This window comes from Quercus robur, chromosome 4, assembly GCF_932294415.1.
Source record: "Quercus robur chromosome 4, dhQueRobu3.1, whole genome shotgun sequence".
Lineage (NCBI taxonomy): Eukaryota > Viridiplantae > Streptophyta > Magnoliopsida > Fagales > Fagaceae > Quercus > Quercus robur.
In genome coordinates this window covers 19,034,186-19,054,164 of record NC_065537.1, presented here as the reverse complement: position 1 = coordinate 19,054,164, position 19,979 = coordinate 19,034,186, and the positions used below count along the sequence as shown (strand labels likewise).

Below are 19,979 nucleotides of genomic sequence, written 5' to 3'. Positions count from 1 at the left end.
TAAATTTCACCAAATCTTTAAAGCCCATATCACGACACTCCTGAGGTTGATGAAGAGTTCCTCATTTTTTCCAATGAATTTTTCTTTGCTCACCCCTTTGATTTGTTTCATCTAAAATCCCACATTTGGACACTACGAGTTACCCATATTTGGCACACATCACTTTCAAAAAATTTGTCACAGCTGTAATGTGAATGTATCTTGTGGCCTATATCATGTGCAACCTATTAAAAGTGTGCATTTTGTTTTTTAGTTGTTATTAGCCAAGTCGCTAACACAAATTATGTGTCGAGACTCAAGTAAAATCAGGTTCAAGGTCCTTTAAGCTTTTGATTCCCTTTTGAATGTTGTTGGATGCTAATAGACTAGTTATTTTTGAGTTTCATTTTCATTATCTAGTAAAAATAGTTGGAATTATATGTGGATTTCAGTTATTAGTTTTTCCCCTGACATGTATGAGCTTATTGTTACGGATGATCTCTCTGCTATGGTTGGAATTGAAGGATGATACATCTTAATGAAAAGAGATCATGGACTGGGAGATTATATTACCTTCCAAATTGATCCATCTATGAATTTTGCACTTAACACATATGAATTAGTGGGATCTCTACCTGGTGGCAACAATAATTTATAGCTTGGGGATGCCATTTTTACTATGAAATGGATTACTTGAAGATTTGCAAGTAACATTTTGGTTTTGGTTTAGATTTATTCAGTTGAATAGATTTTGGCATGGTTTCAATTGACTGAGTTGTTCTTTTTATTTTTATTTTTGGTTACTGAGAAAATAATTTCTGAGATAACTTCTCTCTATTCTTTTTCATTTAATCCTTTTTTAACTCAGAAAATAATTTCTATTTTATAATTTTTTTATCAAAAAGGTTTTTTTAATTAATTTATATATTTTTTTTGCTATAAAAATCTATAGAAAAGCAAAACCACATCATTTTGAGACACTTTATGGAAGTTTTCTAATGAACACTAATCACATTGAATAAAAGTAAAGTTAGAGACCTAAAATTAAATTACTTTCTTTAGTTGCATTGTTTCATTTGCATCTTTGGAATTTGATTCATAGGATTTTAGGATTGGGAACCAACCTAATTTGAATAGGAATTAATACAAAGAAAAAGCATAATTGATGGAAGAAATTAATCATTTCATTTGTTGCTGAAATCGGTCTTTTCATGGTAAAAAAATGTTTCCAAAGTTATTCTAGAAAAAAGCATTAAGTTGTACAAGTCAGTGGACGTGTAAAACATAGGTAGCTAGTACTAGACAGAGATATGCGTTACACATAATATAAGTCTTTTCTATACTTCATATCTTAAGCGACACGTAACTTTATAGACAGATGAAGATCAAACTTATAATTAGTCATACTCAAGAATACTTGTAGATTTTAGTTGAATTAGTATTACTGGATGATCTGAGCCTAAAGTGTACTGTCAAAAAAGAAACCAATGGTTTCTAGACCAAATTGAACCTCAATCCACTGCTAGAAATGAGGTCACAATTTCAAACGTGTGTGAATGTAGGAGTATTTATCATTGAAAAAAATATATATAATTTTTAATGAAGCATTATAACTAATGGAAAATAACCATAATTTTCAAAAAGAAAACTCAGATAATTTTCGCATAATATGTGTGTTAGGATTTTGTTGTTTAAGTCCATTAGAAGTCATCACAAATTCTGAAAATTCAAACTTCAGTGGGCATGTATTTATGCATATGCGATCCTCACTTTTATAGAGCAGAAGGTTGAAATGGAGATGACTTTGCCGGTACTTGTAGCTTCAAGGTCCTCCATGTGCTCTGTTACATTTTTAATTAGTTGCTGATAGCATAGGTATAGCTAGTCTCAAATTTCAAAATATTGTAAAAAAGTAAGGAATTATGTGTAAATTTCAGTTATTAGCTAGTCTATTATGGATTATCCCCACTTCACTACAGTTGGAATTGATGAATGATATTTTTAATCTAAGGAGTTCATGGAACGTGTGCATAATCATGTCTTCGATTCACAATTTTAATTGAAAAAATGGGTGTGTAATAAACACTACCCTCATTGTGTAATAGTGTGTATAATAAACATTAAGGCTATTTTTTTCACTTTAAAGGCTCTTTTTCAAGGTGATATTTCGGTTTTGTTGGCCAAACCCTCAATATTTGGTTTCTGCAAAATTTTTCTCACTTCCTTTTCCAATTTCCTATTATAAATAACTTTTGGTAAAGTCTAAGGACCAAAATATTATTTTACCTTTTTTTTTAAATGTGAATTTTGACTGATTCAACATTAGATTGTATTTTCTTATTATTTCTTCTATGCATTATAAAATTTTAAGAATTAAAATCAAAGATTAATAGCTATGTCATCAATCAAATATTTAAATTACAAGTTTGTATAGTCTTAAATTATGTATAAAAAATAAGTTTATGGATTCGAATGGTAAATAATATCTTATTTGAATGAAATTTGACATGCATGTTAAGAACAAAATGAACATACAATCCAATGGTTAAATTTAATTTCAAAATATATAATCATGTTAATTTTTTAAAAGGAGCCTGTAACTGAAGTTTGTCATTTTCATATACCTTCACCCTTCAAGTACACACCATATAACAGCCATTCACATTTCAACTCATCTTTCCTTTCTTTCTCATCTCCTCAATTAGATGATTAAAAATCACAACCATCTGCGCATAGATTGCAGCCTTCACTGCCAATAAAGGAGACAAGTATCATTAACTAATCTAACAATTAAAAAAAGACTCGCACTTACAAATGGTAAAGACTTTATAGACAAGGGGAAAAAAAAAAGTTTGTGAAAATTTTATAGTCTAAAGTTTGAACGCAATTACACATTTAAGCTCACTTGAAATTTTAGACAATGGCCCTAAATTTTATTCTTCCTTCCTTTTCTTAGTATTCGTGTATCTAAGTAAGAAATCTTACCTTTTGTATAAAAAATAAAATATTAAAAACAAATATTATTTAAATGATATTCCTGTATAAAAAAGTTTATTTGTTTTGTCTTGACTTTACTCCTTCAAGCTAAAGTGAGCTTATTTTCTCAGCGTCATTGTTAGTGATCTATTTGATAATGTATTTTTTATTTTTTTGAATAATATGTACAATGCTTTTGGACAATCGTTATTAGATTAATCAAATAATTAAAAGGACATGCACTTCGAATACAAAAATGGAAAAATGGCGTACATTCAAAAGGTAAAAGAGTAAAGACTACGTTTTTTTTTTTTCTTTTTTTTTTTTTTGCTGAATAAGATAGAGAGCATATTATTAAGAGGGCGCCATAAGAGGCAAAAGGCAACAAAGGGGGAACCTGCCCATCAGCCTCCTTACAAAAGACCCAAGAGTAAAGACTACGTTATTTCTATATTAAAAAAAAAAACACTTTGGACCAATCTAGATCGTCTATATTGCACTGAAAGAAAAAGTGACCTAACAAAATGTCAGTGGCAGTCCCCCCACAATAGTTAGATGAAAAAATCCACCATGATTATCATATAGATATTTGTCTCCTCCATCTATCGAATTGTTGGAAATTTTCATGTCCTTGCGGAGAAAAAACTGTGCAAGTCAATAAAACTGTACAAGTCAATAAAAGAAAATTTTAACCAGCACCTAGAATTCAAAATACCACGCCATTCCATGTCCTTGCGGAGAAAAAACTATACAAGTCAATAAAACTGTACAAGTCAATAAAATCAAACTTTTAAGTGTGAACACAAACTTCCTATCTTTCACCAATTTAGACGCTTAGACCACTTTAATTTTTATTAATTTCCTAACAAGAATTGATGGTGACCTCCACATCTTTATCAGACTTTGGCCAACGAATGATTCTTAAAAATACCATTTATTTATTAACAAATGAGAATATTATATATTACTATCTTAAATTTCACACAAAAAAAAAAATTATATATAACCTCTCAAAACTATATTTTTGACTCCACCAGTGACTTGTCCATTTTAACTCTTAATTTTAGTACACGATAATAATGTTTACTCAACTAGATATAAAACCAGTTCAATTTCAAATGGAATATTTAGTGCTCCAACGATTTTTAAAAGAATTATTTTCTTAAAAGAAGAGCAATCTAATGCAATTTTGTGGTCCCAATATTTCAAATTAATTGTCAATTTCTGGACACAATTACTAATTATTAAAATATTATAAATTTTTTTTTTTTTGAGAAGCTAAAATATTATAATTAATCTGATGACATATACGGAGGTTCCTAGAAAGTTTAAAGTATGAGAATATGTACATGTTGTACAATTTCACGTCACCTCACACGTGACGTGAAATTAACTTTTTTTTTTAAAAAAAATAAAAGAAAGGTGCATGACTTCTGTTGACTTGGCAGCATCTATGTATAATATTCATTCCATCCCATACCTTCCTTATAACATCATCAAAAATACTACACCATTTTCAAAGTTTTGTTTTCGTTGAATTGGGTATCAAATGGGGAGTAAGGAAGACTTCCGAGATATAGGCACTAATAAGAAAATCAATATCTTAGATTTAGACTCCTTTTTAAAAATTAAAAAAAATTCAGCAGTTACAATCAATAAGGAGATTTAAACTTTGGTTGTCTCCAACTTTCTATTAGAATCACAAGAAGATGTCAGTTGAGCAACAAAATTCTTAGCTAGGTTTGACATTTGCACATTCGTGAACTTCTGATTTTCTTGATGATAAATTAACCTTGTGCTCTGCAATTTTAAAGTTCATGCCCATCCAATACATAATAAACACTAGCCTGTAGCATTATGAATATTCATGGAATACATTTACAAATAAGCATAACAAAATGCATATTAAAGTTTTACCAAATTTATATACAACATATATAATGTTTGTATATTTGAAAATATAACATATAAGTTTATTTAAAACAAATAAAAAATCATTTCAATTGTTATCAATGAAAATGTATTTTAGTATTTTATATAAAAAATAATCATTTCATCTAATTGCATATTTTAAAATGTACTTATGCATATGCATGAGTTTACAAGTTAGTACTCCTTATTGGAACTACAAAAACCAGGCCAAATTGAACTAATTCTAAATCTCAAAATGTGAATTATCATTAATTGAGTAATGTGCTAAGTTTGTCAACCAGTAAAAGCAAGTAACATCTTACCACCTAAAAATTGTGAAAAGATTATGAAAATGTTGTACACATAACTTTTCTCTTAAAGATTGTTAAATTTTGAATGACTAATCAAATTTCCGTCTAAAATAAGTTGCACTTTCACAAGTTAGAAAATTGATATATGTAACCAAATGAACCCAGGGCCCATAAACAAGACTTACATAGTCAATCCCTAACTTATGGTAGAAATTTAAAGAGAAATGCTATGTACACATAACAAAATATTTTCATAATAAATTCTAAGTTTTAGGTTGTTACTGTCTTACTGGTTTTTATTAAAGAGCAAAAAATTAATTTCAATAGTGAATTTAAATTAGAACCAGTAACAATTTACCACATAAGATTTGTTGTGAAAATATTGTGAACATAACACTTCTTAAATTAAAAGCAACAAAAACTGATTAAGCTCAGATCATAGTTGTCAAAATATGAATTGTATTGTGGCTCAATTTTTTATTTTTTTGTATTGTGTATCGTAAAATACACAAATATATAATAAAATTTATAAAAAATTATTGATATACATATATGTAAGGACTGAATTTGGATTCGACCTAGTGTAGGATTAGGTTTAAGCCCAACAAGCCCAAACAATGAATTTATAGAGCGTGGGTGAAAGAACTAGTTCTAATCCAAAAGATGGACAACAAAAGTTGCTGAAATAAGATTGTTGAAGACAAGTATATAAGAAAATTTGTCCTCGGCACGACCTGAGGAGCTTATGTTATAATATCTAGTACTTGAACAAAGCTACAAGAGTTCACCGTATTCTTACAAAGATTTCTTAATTTTTTTCCGATTCCTTTCTTTAGGCCACCTTCCCATGCTATATACTACAATTTTGATGTCATCTCCATCATACATGTGTAGGTTAGATTCGAGAAACTTCTTCTTATCCCATCCAACACCTCCCAGAACCATCAAATATTAGCTATAAGGTTGCTTGGCCACTGTTCAGATATCACCTCCACATTAATGCGGCTAGAGAATTAGTTGGAAGCATTTAATGTGGAGGTAGCAGTTTTTGAAGATATTTGTTGCCTCCCTTTACTCACCCCTTGTCCAACGTCCAACTCCTAGTTGTGATGCAACTTTGAAGAATGTCTAGGGTGACAGGACATTCTTACTAACCTCGGATATCCGTTTCCGAGATAAATTTCATCCTCGGACGTATTTCAGACCGTCACATACAATTTTTATTTCTTCTTCTTATACTATTCCCATCATAACCTTATTTAACCATCCTCGGACAGGTTGATATCCTCGGATTGGGCCTATGGCCCAATTCATACAGTTTTAATATTACCTTTTTAGATAGTTGGCCCCCACAATATATAAAGGGTATATTCATTATAAATTTTGAGTATATTCAACAAATGCATCTCCAATTATGAATATATTCAACTAATGACCAATTTATTAATAAATAATATTAGGGATTTGTTGTGTTAATTCATCCTGTAGTTTTATGTGTGGCACCTTTAGATCCCTTCTCTGCATACAAAGTATCTCATGATATCAACTTAAAAATGAATATTTGCTTCTCAAAGGTAGTCATGAAGGGATTCACCTATGATTTTTGCATTTATTAGATAAAACAATAAGAAGAAAAGATAAAATTTTAAAATGAAAATAACCACTCATTCTTTATCTTTTTTCTTCTTTATAGACCACGAAATATTTATCACAAATTTTGTAAACATAGTGGGATTTATAACTAATGACAAATCAAAATAACGTCTAAAATACAATGCACCTTTTGTTTTAAGTTTAGAAAATTGATATGAATACAAATGAATCTAAATAAGGGCCCCAAAAATACGGTGGGTCCTCATCTACAAGACTTACAATCAATGCTTGTCGCCAAATTTGTGGTAACATCAGCAAACAAATCCACATTGTCTATACGGTAACAAATTCCAATATCTCCTATTGCATCGGTGTAATATTGAATGCGTATAAACTATAGATCTTTTCTTAAAGAGTTGTTCCCAGCACGAGCAAGACTTCCAGGATACAAACACTAACTAGAAAATCAAGGTTTCTTTTTTCCTTCAGTTTTTGACACTTAAATTTATAAACTACAGATTTTCTTAATGATATAATTAACACTCTGCTCCACTGTTCCTGCATTTCAAGAGTCTGTTTGGGTAAAAATGCAATTTTTTTTTCTACTTTATGCTTTTTGTCTCAAATTTTTTAAAATAATCTAACTTAATTTTTTTTTTTCAAATAAACTAGTTTTTAATTTTTTGTCACACATTTAACATAAAAATTACCAAAAAATATATCTTTTGATAAACACTATAAAAATAAGCTACTACAAAATGGACAATAAACGAACACCAAAGCTCAACTCAATAAATATGCTTGACTCATGCACAATAAATATTGATGGATTCAGATCCTCTAGATTTCTTAGGGTACTATACAATGTAAAGTTATTTAAATCTCAACATTTCTTTTAAAATAAATGTTTAAGATGCTGCCACGTTATCGATTCATAAATACAACCCTAAATTAGTCTTAAAATATAAAAAGTACACTTAATGTATAGTAAAGGTTGATGTTAGTAGCTTAACACCATTCAACTTCTTTTTTTAAATTGTCTTTTTCCATAAAATTGCCAACTCAAAAAAAAAAAAAAAAATCCTTGCCTCAATTGATGATTTACGAGAAATGAATATTAATATTAACATTTAATAAGAAATGAAATAGTGAGATCAAGCCGTCAAGGTGGACTCCCAAGCCAGAGCAAGTCTTAATACTAGGTTTATCTTCAACATTGGGGTGGTTAATCCTCCCAAGGATGAAACAAGTTAGAATAATAAGCTTGAGCAATTCTCTTCAGATGGAGACGCAAACACTTTTTACTAGTTCAAGAATCTAGAACCAACTTTAAAGATCTTGTTGCCAACAACGCTAGATGCGAGCTATACCCTTGAAAAAAGCATCTGATGAAAAATGATTGGGTTGTTATTTAGTTTTTAAAGATAGAAACGTGGAGACGAAAGCTTAAGTTATAATGATTATTGTTTTTGGGTTGATGATTTTTCTGAAAAAAGAAGTAATAGAGATAAGTCCATAATTTAAAAATAAATAAATAAATAAAAATTTGAGAGATAAGTCTAGAAGTTGAAAGGCTTTTAGGAGAAATAGGAATATTTATGTGTTTTGAAAGACTAATTTAAGATCGTATAAGTGAATTGATGTGTCACCATCTTAACCATTTATTTTAATAGAAAGGTTGAGATTTAAAGAATTTTATATTGTAGAGTACTTTAGGAAATCTAGAAGATCTGAATCCACATGTATATGCCTTGAATTCTTACAAGTTACAACCAAGACTAGGCAGCATTTTTGAAGTTAATGTTTTTGAATAAATATTGAGTGCCAGAGATTATCTTACAGCAGTAATAACGCCACTCAGTCTTACAATTAATATTTAAGCTCTTTTGAATATACATCACTGTAAGTTTCTTTTAAAAACCTTTTCCCATCTCCCCGTGTGTGTGTTAAAAATATTTAGTATTCTAAAAAAATAAATAAATAAAAAGTCTTACAATTAATATGAAGAAATGGTTCCAATATTCTCAAGTCCAACAAAAATCCTGAATTAAGTTAATTCTTGGTCAAGCCATATTATCTGGATAAAGCCCTTCATAAGATTTTGTTTGGAATTTCACCTATTTCAAAAAGTAACGAGTAAAAACGACTTTATTTCTATCCCCCCCCCCCCCCCCCCCAAAAAAAAAGTAGTGAAAAGAAACTGGATGAAAAAATAAAAAAGGATGTGCAAGTTTGCAGAGTCAAACTTTATAAGTTTGAACACAAACTTCATGCCTTGCATTTAACCAATTAACAATTACACGCTTAGGTCTATTTCACCTTTTAGAAAATTGCCCCAAGCTTTACGCACAATTTTTCCACCTCCCCCTTCTCCTTCTCCTTCTTTTATTTATTTGTAACCACGTTGCTCTTTTTCTTTTTTATTATAAATTTTGAACCAATGTTACCAATCTTAATTCTTGCTTTTATAATTATTTGTAACCATTAAACACGAACCTTATGGGACTTTTCTACACTTTCTTATGATGTTGATATTACAGTATGCCTTAAGGAAGCTTTCGAACTAGCTAGCTAAAATCATAATCTCATGGTTCTCAAAAAAAAAAAAAAAAAAAAAAAATCCTATTGTCATAAATATACATGTTTGCTGTAGACTTCCTCGTCTTTGGCAATAGTAAAAACAAAAAAAAAATCATAGCAACAATATATGAAAACACTGAAAAAGGGGGAAATGTAATGCTCAGTAATTGCAATTTCTATAAACTTTCTATGTGATGGCGTTGGAGATGTGCATAGCAACTAACAAGATTGATGGTGTATGTGGCTAGACCCAAAAGAGAAAAAGAAAAAAGCAAGCAGTGTGAGTAATACTCACTGAAAGTTTGAAATCTAAATGCAATTAATTGTTTAGGTTTTTTTGTTAAAAAAAATAAGTAGCGGGTTCTACCTGGACATGACCATAGTAACATCCTATAATATTTGTTAAAGTTATACATAATGCAACTTGAACCGAATCCTCACACACACATATATATATATATATATATATACACACACACACAAACCACATGCCACATGCCACCTGTCCATTTTAATTCTTAATTTTAGTGCACAATAATAATATTTATTCAACTAGATAAAACCACTTCAATTTTAAATGGAAAATTTAGCACTCCAACGATTTTTAAAAGAAATTTTTTTCTTAAAAGAGGAGCAATCCAATGCAATTTTGTGGTCTTAATATTTCAAATTAATTGTCAGTTTCTGCCTTTCTGGACTCAATTAGCAATTATTAAAATATTATAATTAATCTGATGAGATATATGGAGGTTCCTAGAAAGTGTAAAGTATAAGAACATGTACAAGATTTACAATTTCACGTCACATCACATGTGACTCGAAATTAACTATTTTAAAAAATAAAAAATTAAAGAAAGGTGGAAGACTTCTGTTGACCACGTACAACTCCTAGAGTCCTGGTTATAAAGACCATGCTGCTCCTTATTCTTTTCTTCTTTTCTTTTTCTTTTGAGGAACTGTTGCTCCTTTTTTTTAATTATAAATTTTGAACCAATCTTAATTCTTGTTTTTAGCATTATTTGTAACCTTTTGCTCAAAGATTGCAATGGCTTTTACTACCAAAAAAAGGAAACGTGAATCATTTAATTAATCAAATAATTAAAAAAAAACTCGCACCTACCCAAAAAAAAAAAATATTTAGCAAAAAAAAAAAAGGTGCTAGTATGTGAAATCAAACTTTAAAGCATGAAGTTTGAACACAAATACTTGTTTAGGCCTACTTTACCTTTTTGGGCACATTTTTTCCGTTATTTTCTTATTATTTGTGTATCTAAGTAAGAAATCTTAATTTTTGAATAAATAAAATAAAATGTGAATAATAATTAAGTGATATTTATGGATAAAAATGTCTATATATTGTGTCAATAGCATTACTATGTAGCTTTAAACCTCCGCGTTATAGAGACCTTAATTTCTTGGTGTCACTGTTAAAGATCTATTTGATAATAATAATAAAAAACTAGTGGAATCTATAATGCTTTTGGACAATCTTTAATAGTAGTAGATGATTTTAGAAATGTATTTAACTAATCAAACAATTAAAAAGGTTGCGCACTTTGATTCCAAAAAAGAAAAAAGATCTGCATTTTTCAAAAGGTAAAAGGTTGTTTGGTACATGTGTTTAAATACATGTTTTAATTTTTAAATAATATTACATATATTTTTACACATTTTTTTACTTACACTATTTTAAAAAAATTAAAAATTATTATTTAAACACATACCAAATGACCTTAAGATTTCAAAGAGTTAAAAAAAAAAAAAAGACTTTCGCGCGGAGAAAAACTGTGCAAGTCTCTAAAATCAAACTTTTTTAAGTGTGAACACAAACTTCCTACCTTCCACCAATTTACACGCTCTGACCACTTTAATTTTCAACAAGAAGTGATGGTGACCTCTACATCTATATCAGACTTTGGCATGACTCTTGAATGTATCATTTATTTATTAACAAATGAGAATATTGTACGTTATTATTTTAAATTTTAAAATATATATATATATATATATATAACTTTTTAAAACTAAATTTTTGACTCCACCGACTTCCATTTTAATTCTTAATTTTAGTACACAATAATAATATTTACTCAGCTAGATATAAACCACTTCAATTCAAATGAAATATTTAGGGGGTGTTTGAGAGAGGAGTTTGAGTTATATCATTCGGGTGTTTTTGATATACATATAGGTGAAAAAGTGTAAAAATATATATAATATTATTTAAAATATGAAAAAAATTGTTAAAACTTATTCCCCAAACAGGGCCTTAGTGTTCCAACGATTTTTAAAAGAATTATTTTCTTAAAAGAAAAGCAATCTAATGCAATGTTGTGGTCTCAATATTTTAAATTAATTGCTATTTTCTGGTCTCAATTACCAATTATTAAAATATTATAATTAATATGCGGAGGTTACTAGAAAATTTAAAATATGAGAACATGTACAAGTTGTACAATTCACGTCACCTCACACATGACGTGAAATTAACTTTATTTTTTAAATAAAAGAAAGGTGGAAGACTTCAGTTGACTTGGCAGCATCTATATAATATTCATTCCATCCCCTACCTTCCTTATTACATCATCAAAAATACTACACCATTTTCAGAGTTTTGTTTTTGTTGAATTGGGTATCAAATGGGGCGTTCAACTTGGAAGTATCAAGTCTTCTTTTTGTTCGGTTTGATCTTGCATTCTCAACTTCCCTTTCCATCATCTCTCTCTTCTTCCTTGTCTTCAATGCCACCATGCTCTGCTCTACTCCATTTTAGTAAGTCTTTTTCTCTTAAAAAATCTGCTTCTGCCTATGATCCTTCTTATCCAAAAACAGCCAGTTGGCAGGAGGATAAGCACTGTTGCACTTGGGATGGGGTCGAGTGTGACAAAAACACAAGCCATGTGGTTGGCCTGGACCTTACTTCCAGCTGGCTTTATGGAGACATTCATTCCAACAGTACCCTGTTTTTTCTTCCCAATCTCAGGAGGTTGAACCTCGCTAACAATGGCTTCTTAAGCTCCCTAATTCCATCTGAGTTTGGCAACTTTAAGAGTTTGACTCATCTTAACCTTTCTTTTTCCGGATTTTCTGGCCAAATCCCGTTTGAAATCTCTCAGTTGTCTTCACTGGTTTCACTTGATCTTTCTAAGAATTGGCTATTAATCAAAGCTCCAGTCTGGAAAAGAGTCATTGGTAACCTAACTCAGTTAAGGGAACTTCTTCTGGATAGGACAAATATGTCCTCAATTAGACCTAATTCTTTGATGAATCTATCCTCCTCTTTGACAACTCTTAGTCTCCGTTACTGTGACTTGCGGGGAAAACTCGAAAATAACATCCTCTGCCTTCCCAGTATACAAACCCTTGATCTAACGGAAAATTGGGTCCTTGACGGTTCTCTTCTAAAGTCTAATTGCAGCTATAGTTCCCTGAATTTCTTAGCCCTGTCTGGGAGAATGTTTTCAAGAGAATTCCTTAATTCTATCGACAATTTGAAGTCCTTGAAGCATTTGGCTCTCCCTGGTTGCAATTTTACGGGGTCAATTCCAGCATGGCTTGGGAACCTTACCAAACTTACATATTTGGATCTGTCAGAAAATAGTTTTAACGGTGAGATTTTATTACCACTTTTAAATTTTAGGTCTTTTTGGCTGGCGCATCAAACTAACAATTTTTTAATTATTGGTGAATATTTTTAACACGTCTGTTGCCGTCATCACTATTCAACTTGCCGAATCTCTCAACTTTATACCTTGGGTACAATCAACTTGTTGGTCCCCTTCCTAGTCACGTAAGTGGTTTGAATCTAGTTGATCTCGATTTAAGTTCAAATTTCCTAAATGGAACACTGCCATCTTGGTTGTTCAGTATGCCATCTTTGGAGACCTTGTATCTTTATCATAATCAGTTTGTTGGTGAGATTGGTGAATTCAAGTACAATTCATTGAAGGATCTTAATTTGGGTTATAATAAGCTACATGGCTCTATACCTAGGTCAGTATATAGACTTGTGAACCTTACTCGCCTATACCTCTCATCAAATAACTTGAGTATTATGTTGGGGTCAGAAATGTTTTCAAAGCTCGAGAATCTCAAGTACCTTGATTTATCATATAACTTAGTTAGCATCAACAATAATGTTGCCTATGCCCTACCCAATCTTCTGGAATTGAACTTATCTTCCTCCAACATTAGTGAATTCCCAATTTTCTTAAGACTGACAACAGATTTACAATCCTTAGACCTTTCCAATAACCAAATTTATGGTCAAGTTCCAAGATGGTTGGGGGATGTGGGGAAGAATTCATTTAATTATGTGGATCTTCGTAACAACTTGCTACAAGGACCATTTCCCATTCTAAATTCTTCCAATCTGCAATTTATCTTTTTCTCCAATAACAGTTTAACGGGAGAAATCCCTTCTTTAATTTGCGATGCAATTTACCTTCGAGTTTTAGACTTGTCTCATAACAACTTAAGTGGCATGATTCCTAAGTGTTTGGTAAACTTTACTGCCCTCTCAGTGTTAGATTTGCGAATGAATAGCATTCATGGTAACATCCCTGCAATATTTGCCAAAGGAAATAATTTTAGGAATATTAACCTTAGTGGCAATCAATTGGAAGGGCCATTGCCGCAATCTTTGGTCAATTGTACAGACTTGGAAGTTCTAGATCTTGGAAACAATAAGATAAATGGAGCCTTTCCTTACTGGTTGGGAAGTCTTCAGAAATTGCAGGTTCTTGTCATAAGATCAAACAGATTTCAAGGTCGCATAGGCAATCCTAAAACCAAATTTCCTTTCCCAAATTTGCGAATCATAGACATCTCTAACAATCAGTTTAATGGTCCTTTGCCAATAACATATTTTGAATATTTGAAAGCCATGATGAATGTGGATGAAAGTGGAGTTGCATCGAAATATATGGGAGAAGATTATTATCAAGATTCATTGAATATCATGATGAAAGGGCAGTTTATTGAGATGGAGAGAGTCCTAACCATCTTAACAAGTATTGATTTTTCATACAATAGTTTCACAGGAGAGATGCCAAAGATAATTGGAAGGCTTAAATCACTCAAGGGGCTCAACCTTTCTTACAATAACCTTATAGGTTATATTCCATCATCAATTGGAAATTTGACCAATCTTGAATGGTTAGACCTCTCTTTCAACAAGCTCGGTGGGGAGATTCCTAGTCAATTGGTAGATCTAACGTCACTTGCAGTCTTAAATCTATCACATAACCAACTCACAGGACACATACCTTCAGGAAATCAATTCAATACATTCAACAATGATTCATACACCGATAACTTGGGATTGTGTGGGTTTCCATTGTCAAAAACATGTGACAACCACGAGGCAAAGCAACCACCACCACCTACCTTACAGCAAGATGAAAATTTAGAGCATGAAAATGGGTTTGGTTGGCAAGCTGTATCCATAGGTTACGCATGTGGAACAATATTCGGAATGTTTATGGGATATCTTATGTTTAAAATTGGAAAACCAAAGTGCCTTGTGAGGATGGTCAAATTAGAGCAGCATATCATGCTCAGAAGATTGAAGAAGAATGCCCACAAATGTGGTGGAAGAAGATGACTGTTTCTATGGTACGTGATGTTCTTATTTTTGAGACTTTAGAATGAATCTCTATTCTTGAAAATATAAAAGTTTCTATTATTATTAGCAACTGTGAATTTTTTTCTGTCCCTTTGAATTATAGTTATATATCTTGGATATCTTATGAATTTTCATTCTTATTTAATTTCTTTGGGTGTAATTTAGATGCCATGGATAGTATGCGGCAAATGGGGCTTGAATACTTGTATGCTATTTAAGAAGACATAATATGGTTATGATGATGGCTATTGTTTCTAGTCTTCTGCAAAATGGAGCATTCTAGTGTCTTGATGTAGTCACAACTGTTGGTTTGTTCACAAGGATCATCCTTTTGTTGTATTTCTATTTGCTATGTAGGTTTATCATTTTTTTTAAAGGATAGGTGGACTTAGTCCGTCGGCCTATTTTGAGGTGACACTGTTGTGCTTGTATTTTTTGTGCACACAAAGGGTTCCTCCATCTGGTGTAGTTCCCTTTAAGGCTCTGTGTACTCTAGTTTGTATTTAATAAAATTGATTGATTCATCAAAAAAAATTTGTTCATATCGTAACCAATGATTGGTTTAAAATATCAAGCTTGTGTAATGTTAATTTTGCATGTGAATATTAACCCTACCAGTAATACTCATTAAGTTACTTAATCAGTTTAGACAATTTCATTTTTTTGTTATTTATAATTTTAGACGATTCTATGTTAACTTGTGAGACTATACTACTTTGTATGAATGTCTTTTTTTATTTATGCATAAATTACTGTTCAATAAATGCCAGTTAATTTTTTTATTTTTTTTAATCAATGTTTACTAGGCTATGGTGGAATACCTTTAGCACTGGTAATTATAGACTAAGGCCCTTAGCCTTTAGTGCTCGCCTGCCTAGAGATTTCCTTTTGCTCTCTTGAGGAGAAAAACAAGTGAGGATTCCAGTGGATCCGACTTAGCCTTGGGTAGGCCATATATGCGTTTTGTTTTAACCTTTGTAAATGATGGGTTTCATTTGGGTTCAAGTTCAATGGAACATGACTTTGTAAATTATGACTCCAAATTCAATTTCTTTCCACCATCAAAGAAAAAAAAGGACATTTTGATTGAACTTTAAAGAAATAGGCCTCAATCAAAAAATTACATTGAGGTTGTTTACTCATTTATTGTTTCCATCCATTTTCTTTATCATTTGATGCCTTTTGTCACTTTCTTCTCCCTCTCTCTCTCTCTCTCAAAATTAAGAGGCTCATCCATAGTTGGATTATTAACATAGTCTTTTCAATTACTCAAAGTATTTATTTTGTGTTAATTGATTTTTATTTTTCTAATGCAGTTAATTGTGATAGTTGGTGTTGGAGTTAGTATTAGGCCCAAAATTTCCTCCACCTTGGATGGGAGGTCAGTCTAGTTTTCATTATTGGACAGTAGGTTTTCATATGTATATTTTATTGATCTGATTGGTCTACTTAAGATGCATATTTTCTGCTTACTTATCAAGCATGTGTACTCGCTATAGTCAAGAATAATCCTGCAACAATTAATTTCCTAGTTCCAGTCATTCTTTTTTAATCAAATGGTTTCTTATTTTAAAAATTGATGTGTACCAAACACATAGAATCTTGAATTTTTTAGAAAAATGTGTATCATTTTGACTCTTAAAAGCTACACTACATTTGTTTGGCTGTGTACAAGATTGTTTGAGATGAGAACCATGAATGATTTGCATTGCAGCATTGCACCTTACTAGTCTTTGATAGTTTACTAGGTTAGCTGACCATTTAAAAGCAGGACATGCTGTCCAAAAGTTTAAATGGCTTGACATTTTAATGCCTTTGATTAGGATCTTTGAAACGATATAGTTTGTTGATTGGCGGAAGAGCTATTTTTCAATAATATAATCTAAAAGCATAGGTCTTTATTATTTTTTGTTCTTTTTCTGTTACTTAGGAATATTTGAATTATAGTGAGGATGGCTGGGCCACAACTTCATTATTGTTGGGATAGCAACTGTAGTTGCTGATATAACTGTTTTATTCCTTAAGTTTTTGGAATTGATCTTTCTATTCTTTAGGATCCTCTGTCCATGTTCTTTAGCCAATTTCCTAAAGCTCAAACTAAAATTTTAAAGTAGTTCTAAGTCACATTGTTGTCAATGGAACACAAGACAAGCATTACCAGAAAAGCTCCAATTTCAAGTAAGGCTTATGCATGTAGAAAGGATAGTTGGAAAATGAAAACCAACATTTAATAGTTTAACTCGCTTCTGAATTCTGCAGAAGGTTATGGGCTAAGCATCTTAAACTTCATGGCATACTGTGAACTGAAGATGGGCTCTCTCAATGAATGTGCTCAGGTATATAATATCCACAGACATTTGTCCATTTAAGAACTCACCTCAATTACACTATCTGCTTACACAACGTATTTGATGAGGAAAAGAAGTATACCTTTTGTAATCCAATGCAAAAGTTCCAATTTACCTGTAGGCTGTAGCCAAGGTTTTTGTAATGAACTTTGTCTGTGATTCAGGTTGGCACTATATGTTGCTTAACTTCTCAAACCACCAAAAATATATGGACATAAACATTCTTCACAACTTAGAGAAACAAGGATTGATTGTAAGAAAACTACTAGTACCTATCCCAATACTCTTATTGAGTGATGGGGAAAAAAAAAGATTGATTGTCTTGGCAATAAATTTTTTTTTCAAGATTCATATAATGTGTGGTATTCTTGCATAAATACCCCAATACCACAACCACTCTCCCTAAATCTCATACTAGAGAAAGGGGAAGCTTCACAACCATGTAGATAAACAATCTGGGTTCAGGATTCATTCGATATTGTATTCAGATTAGGATTAATCTTAATTTTTTTTCCCTTATAAACTGGATGTGGGTGTATTTTAAGAATTGATTTAATAGGTGAATAGTAATTCTTTAAAGCTTTTTGTTTCTCCTTTTGTTTTTTGCTGGGGTTTGTTGGGGGGTGGGGAGAGGGGGGGGGGGGGGGGGGGGGCGCTATTAAGGAGTTGTGGATTAAGAATCTTTCTCAACATCATTCAAACTAGTTCAAGGGAGTTCACAAAAAATAAAGTTAACTAAACATGCCTGAGAGAAATTCATTTGTTATTAAGGTCTTCTCAAAACCTTGAAAACAATATGTCTTAAGGTACACCCTAGTTCTGGTTTTAAACTAGGCAGGTCATTCACTTACTCCAAAAGCCCAAATTCACTTCATAAAAAACTTTCCATTACATATTAAAAGACAAAAAAGGCTTTTAAAAACTGTTAGCTCAAATTTACTTCATAAAAAATTTTCATTACGTATTAAATGAAAAATAAAAGCTTTTAAAAACTATTTGTGTATATGTGTGTGTGTGTGTGTGTGTGTGTGTGTGATGCATCGAACCTTGCAATTATATTCTTGATTGACTACTTACCAACCCATGGAAATTAGAAAAATACTACTACCACATTTTGAAGCAAAGTTTGGGTGTAGATTCACACTACCTTCTAGGAAGATTTCTCATTAAATAAGAAGTGAAAAGAAAATTGTACTTGAGTCACACTTGTGTATTGGGGTAGCAATTTTCTTGATTTTTAATGAAAATGTTTATTTATCCAAAAAAAATGGGGATTATCTATTCTCATAGAAGCTAACCGGCTGGTAGTAAATGGGAACTCAATTCCTATTAACCATGACTTTTGGCTTATTGTAATAACTGATGTTTTTTTCTCTTTCTATGATTCAGAAGATGAATCCTTCTTGTCCTTTATTAGAATAAGCTCCATCCTTTAGGTTCTTTTTTTTTTTTTTTTTAATCTTTTTATTTTATTTTATTTTATTTTATAATTGTGTTAAATAGATACCTGTAGTTTTTATTATTAGGTACAATGTCCATTTTCTATAGATAAGACAAAGTAACATTTTATTTTTTTCACTTTACGTTTCATTCTAAACACAGACTATCAACTCCGTGCAGGTGTGACAAGTGCATCAAGTATGAAAAAAATACCTATCATGTATTCTCACCTCCTTGCATATAACACGCCTCATGCTCTTTTAATTCAGTTCCAGTATAATTTTGAAAGGAGTTTGTGCCCTTAACATGCAAGGAATTGTAATGTCTTAGATCTTCACTGCTATGTCTTAGCTTGCTCAAATTTATTGATAGCTTTATGCATTATCTGACATATGAGGTTGCTATTTCCTATCCTCTAGCAAAATTTGTTTTCCACTCTTTGTGAAGATATTTCCATATTGCTAAGGCTTTTTAATGAGACCCTTTGTCTCATAGAATGATTTCTTTTCTACATATACTGTTGTTTATCAACAAAGCTCAAGTGCTACTCTAGTTTTCTTTTAAAAGAAAGTAGGGGAAAGATGTTGGATGGAGAGATCTAATCGAAAAGTTGAGAACAATGAACAAGAAAAATGTAAGAAAGCTCCTAATCAACATGTTGAGCCCAAGAAAACTTGTGAAGATTCAACTCGATGGGTTCTCTTTCTATGAGTTCTCTTTGGGGTTTATTCTTAGTAGCCAGTTTTTTCAAATGCAGTAATTGATGTGCCTACCGTATGCCACAACAACTCAATTTTTTATATCGTCTTCCATTGACATTCTTAAGCTAGATGAATCTTCTGTTGGTTTAACTGGGAACTCAAGAAGTCCATCAAGGGCACGTAATTAGCTCTAGAATTCTACAGTCCTGATTCCATTCTATAAGTGACACATACACCTCTCTCTCTCTCTCTCTCTCTCTCTCTCTCTGTGTGTGTCTCTTTAATCTTTCGCACTTTTTGCATCAAATTCAAGAGATAATTCAATGCTAAGCTTTAGAGCTAGGAGGCAAGGTTGAGTAGAGTTGCAAAATAGAGCCATACTTCATTCATCTTTGCACAGTGAGGTTGGAAAAGACAAATAATTGAGTTTTTTTTTATGAAAAATAAATGAATATGTTCATGTAAAATAAGATTGGAGGACAAAGATTTGTCTGAACTCTGAATTATATTTTCT

The 19,979-nt window shown here is 31.4% G+C and overlaps 2 protein-coding genes across 15 annotated transcripts in view; one reads left to right on the top strand and one right to left on the bottom strand.

Moving 5' to 3' along the window:
* The window catches only part of LOC126720768 (receptor-like protein 33), a 322,024-nt gene that overhangs the window by 75,467 nt on the left and 226,578 nt on the right, over window positions 1–19,979 (top strand). For 12 of the 13 annotated variants that reach the window (XR_007653644.1, XR_007653642.1, XR_007653643.1 and 9 more), the window contains exon 3: window positions 14,089–14,738. Coding sequence is in view for 5 of the 13 variants with exons in the window: in XM_050423568.1 (XP_050279525.1) it covers window positions 14,089–14,738 (650 nt within the window). In the remaining 8 variants the exon portion in view is untranslated. Of the gene's footprint in view, window positions 1–14,088; window positions 14,967–15,141; window positions 15,527–19,979 lie in introns of those variants that run through there. The other variant, XM_050423570.1, reaches the window with a different exon arrangement.
* The window catches only part of LOC126720773 (serine/arginine-rich splicing factor SR45-like), a 185,922-nt gene that overhangs the window by 143,516 nt on the left and 22,427 nt on the right, over window positions 1–19,979 (bottom strand). The gene's annotated exons all lie outside the window — the stretch shown is intronic.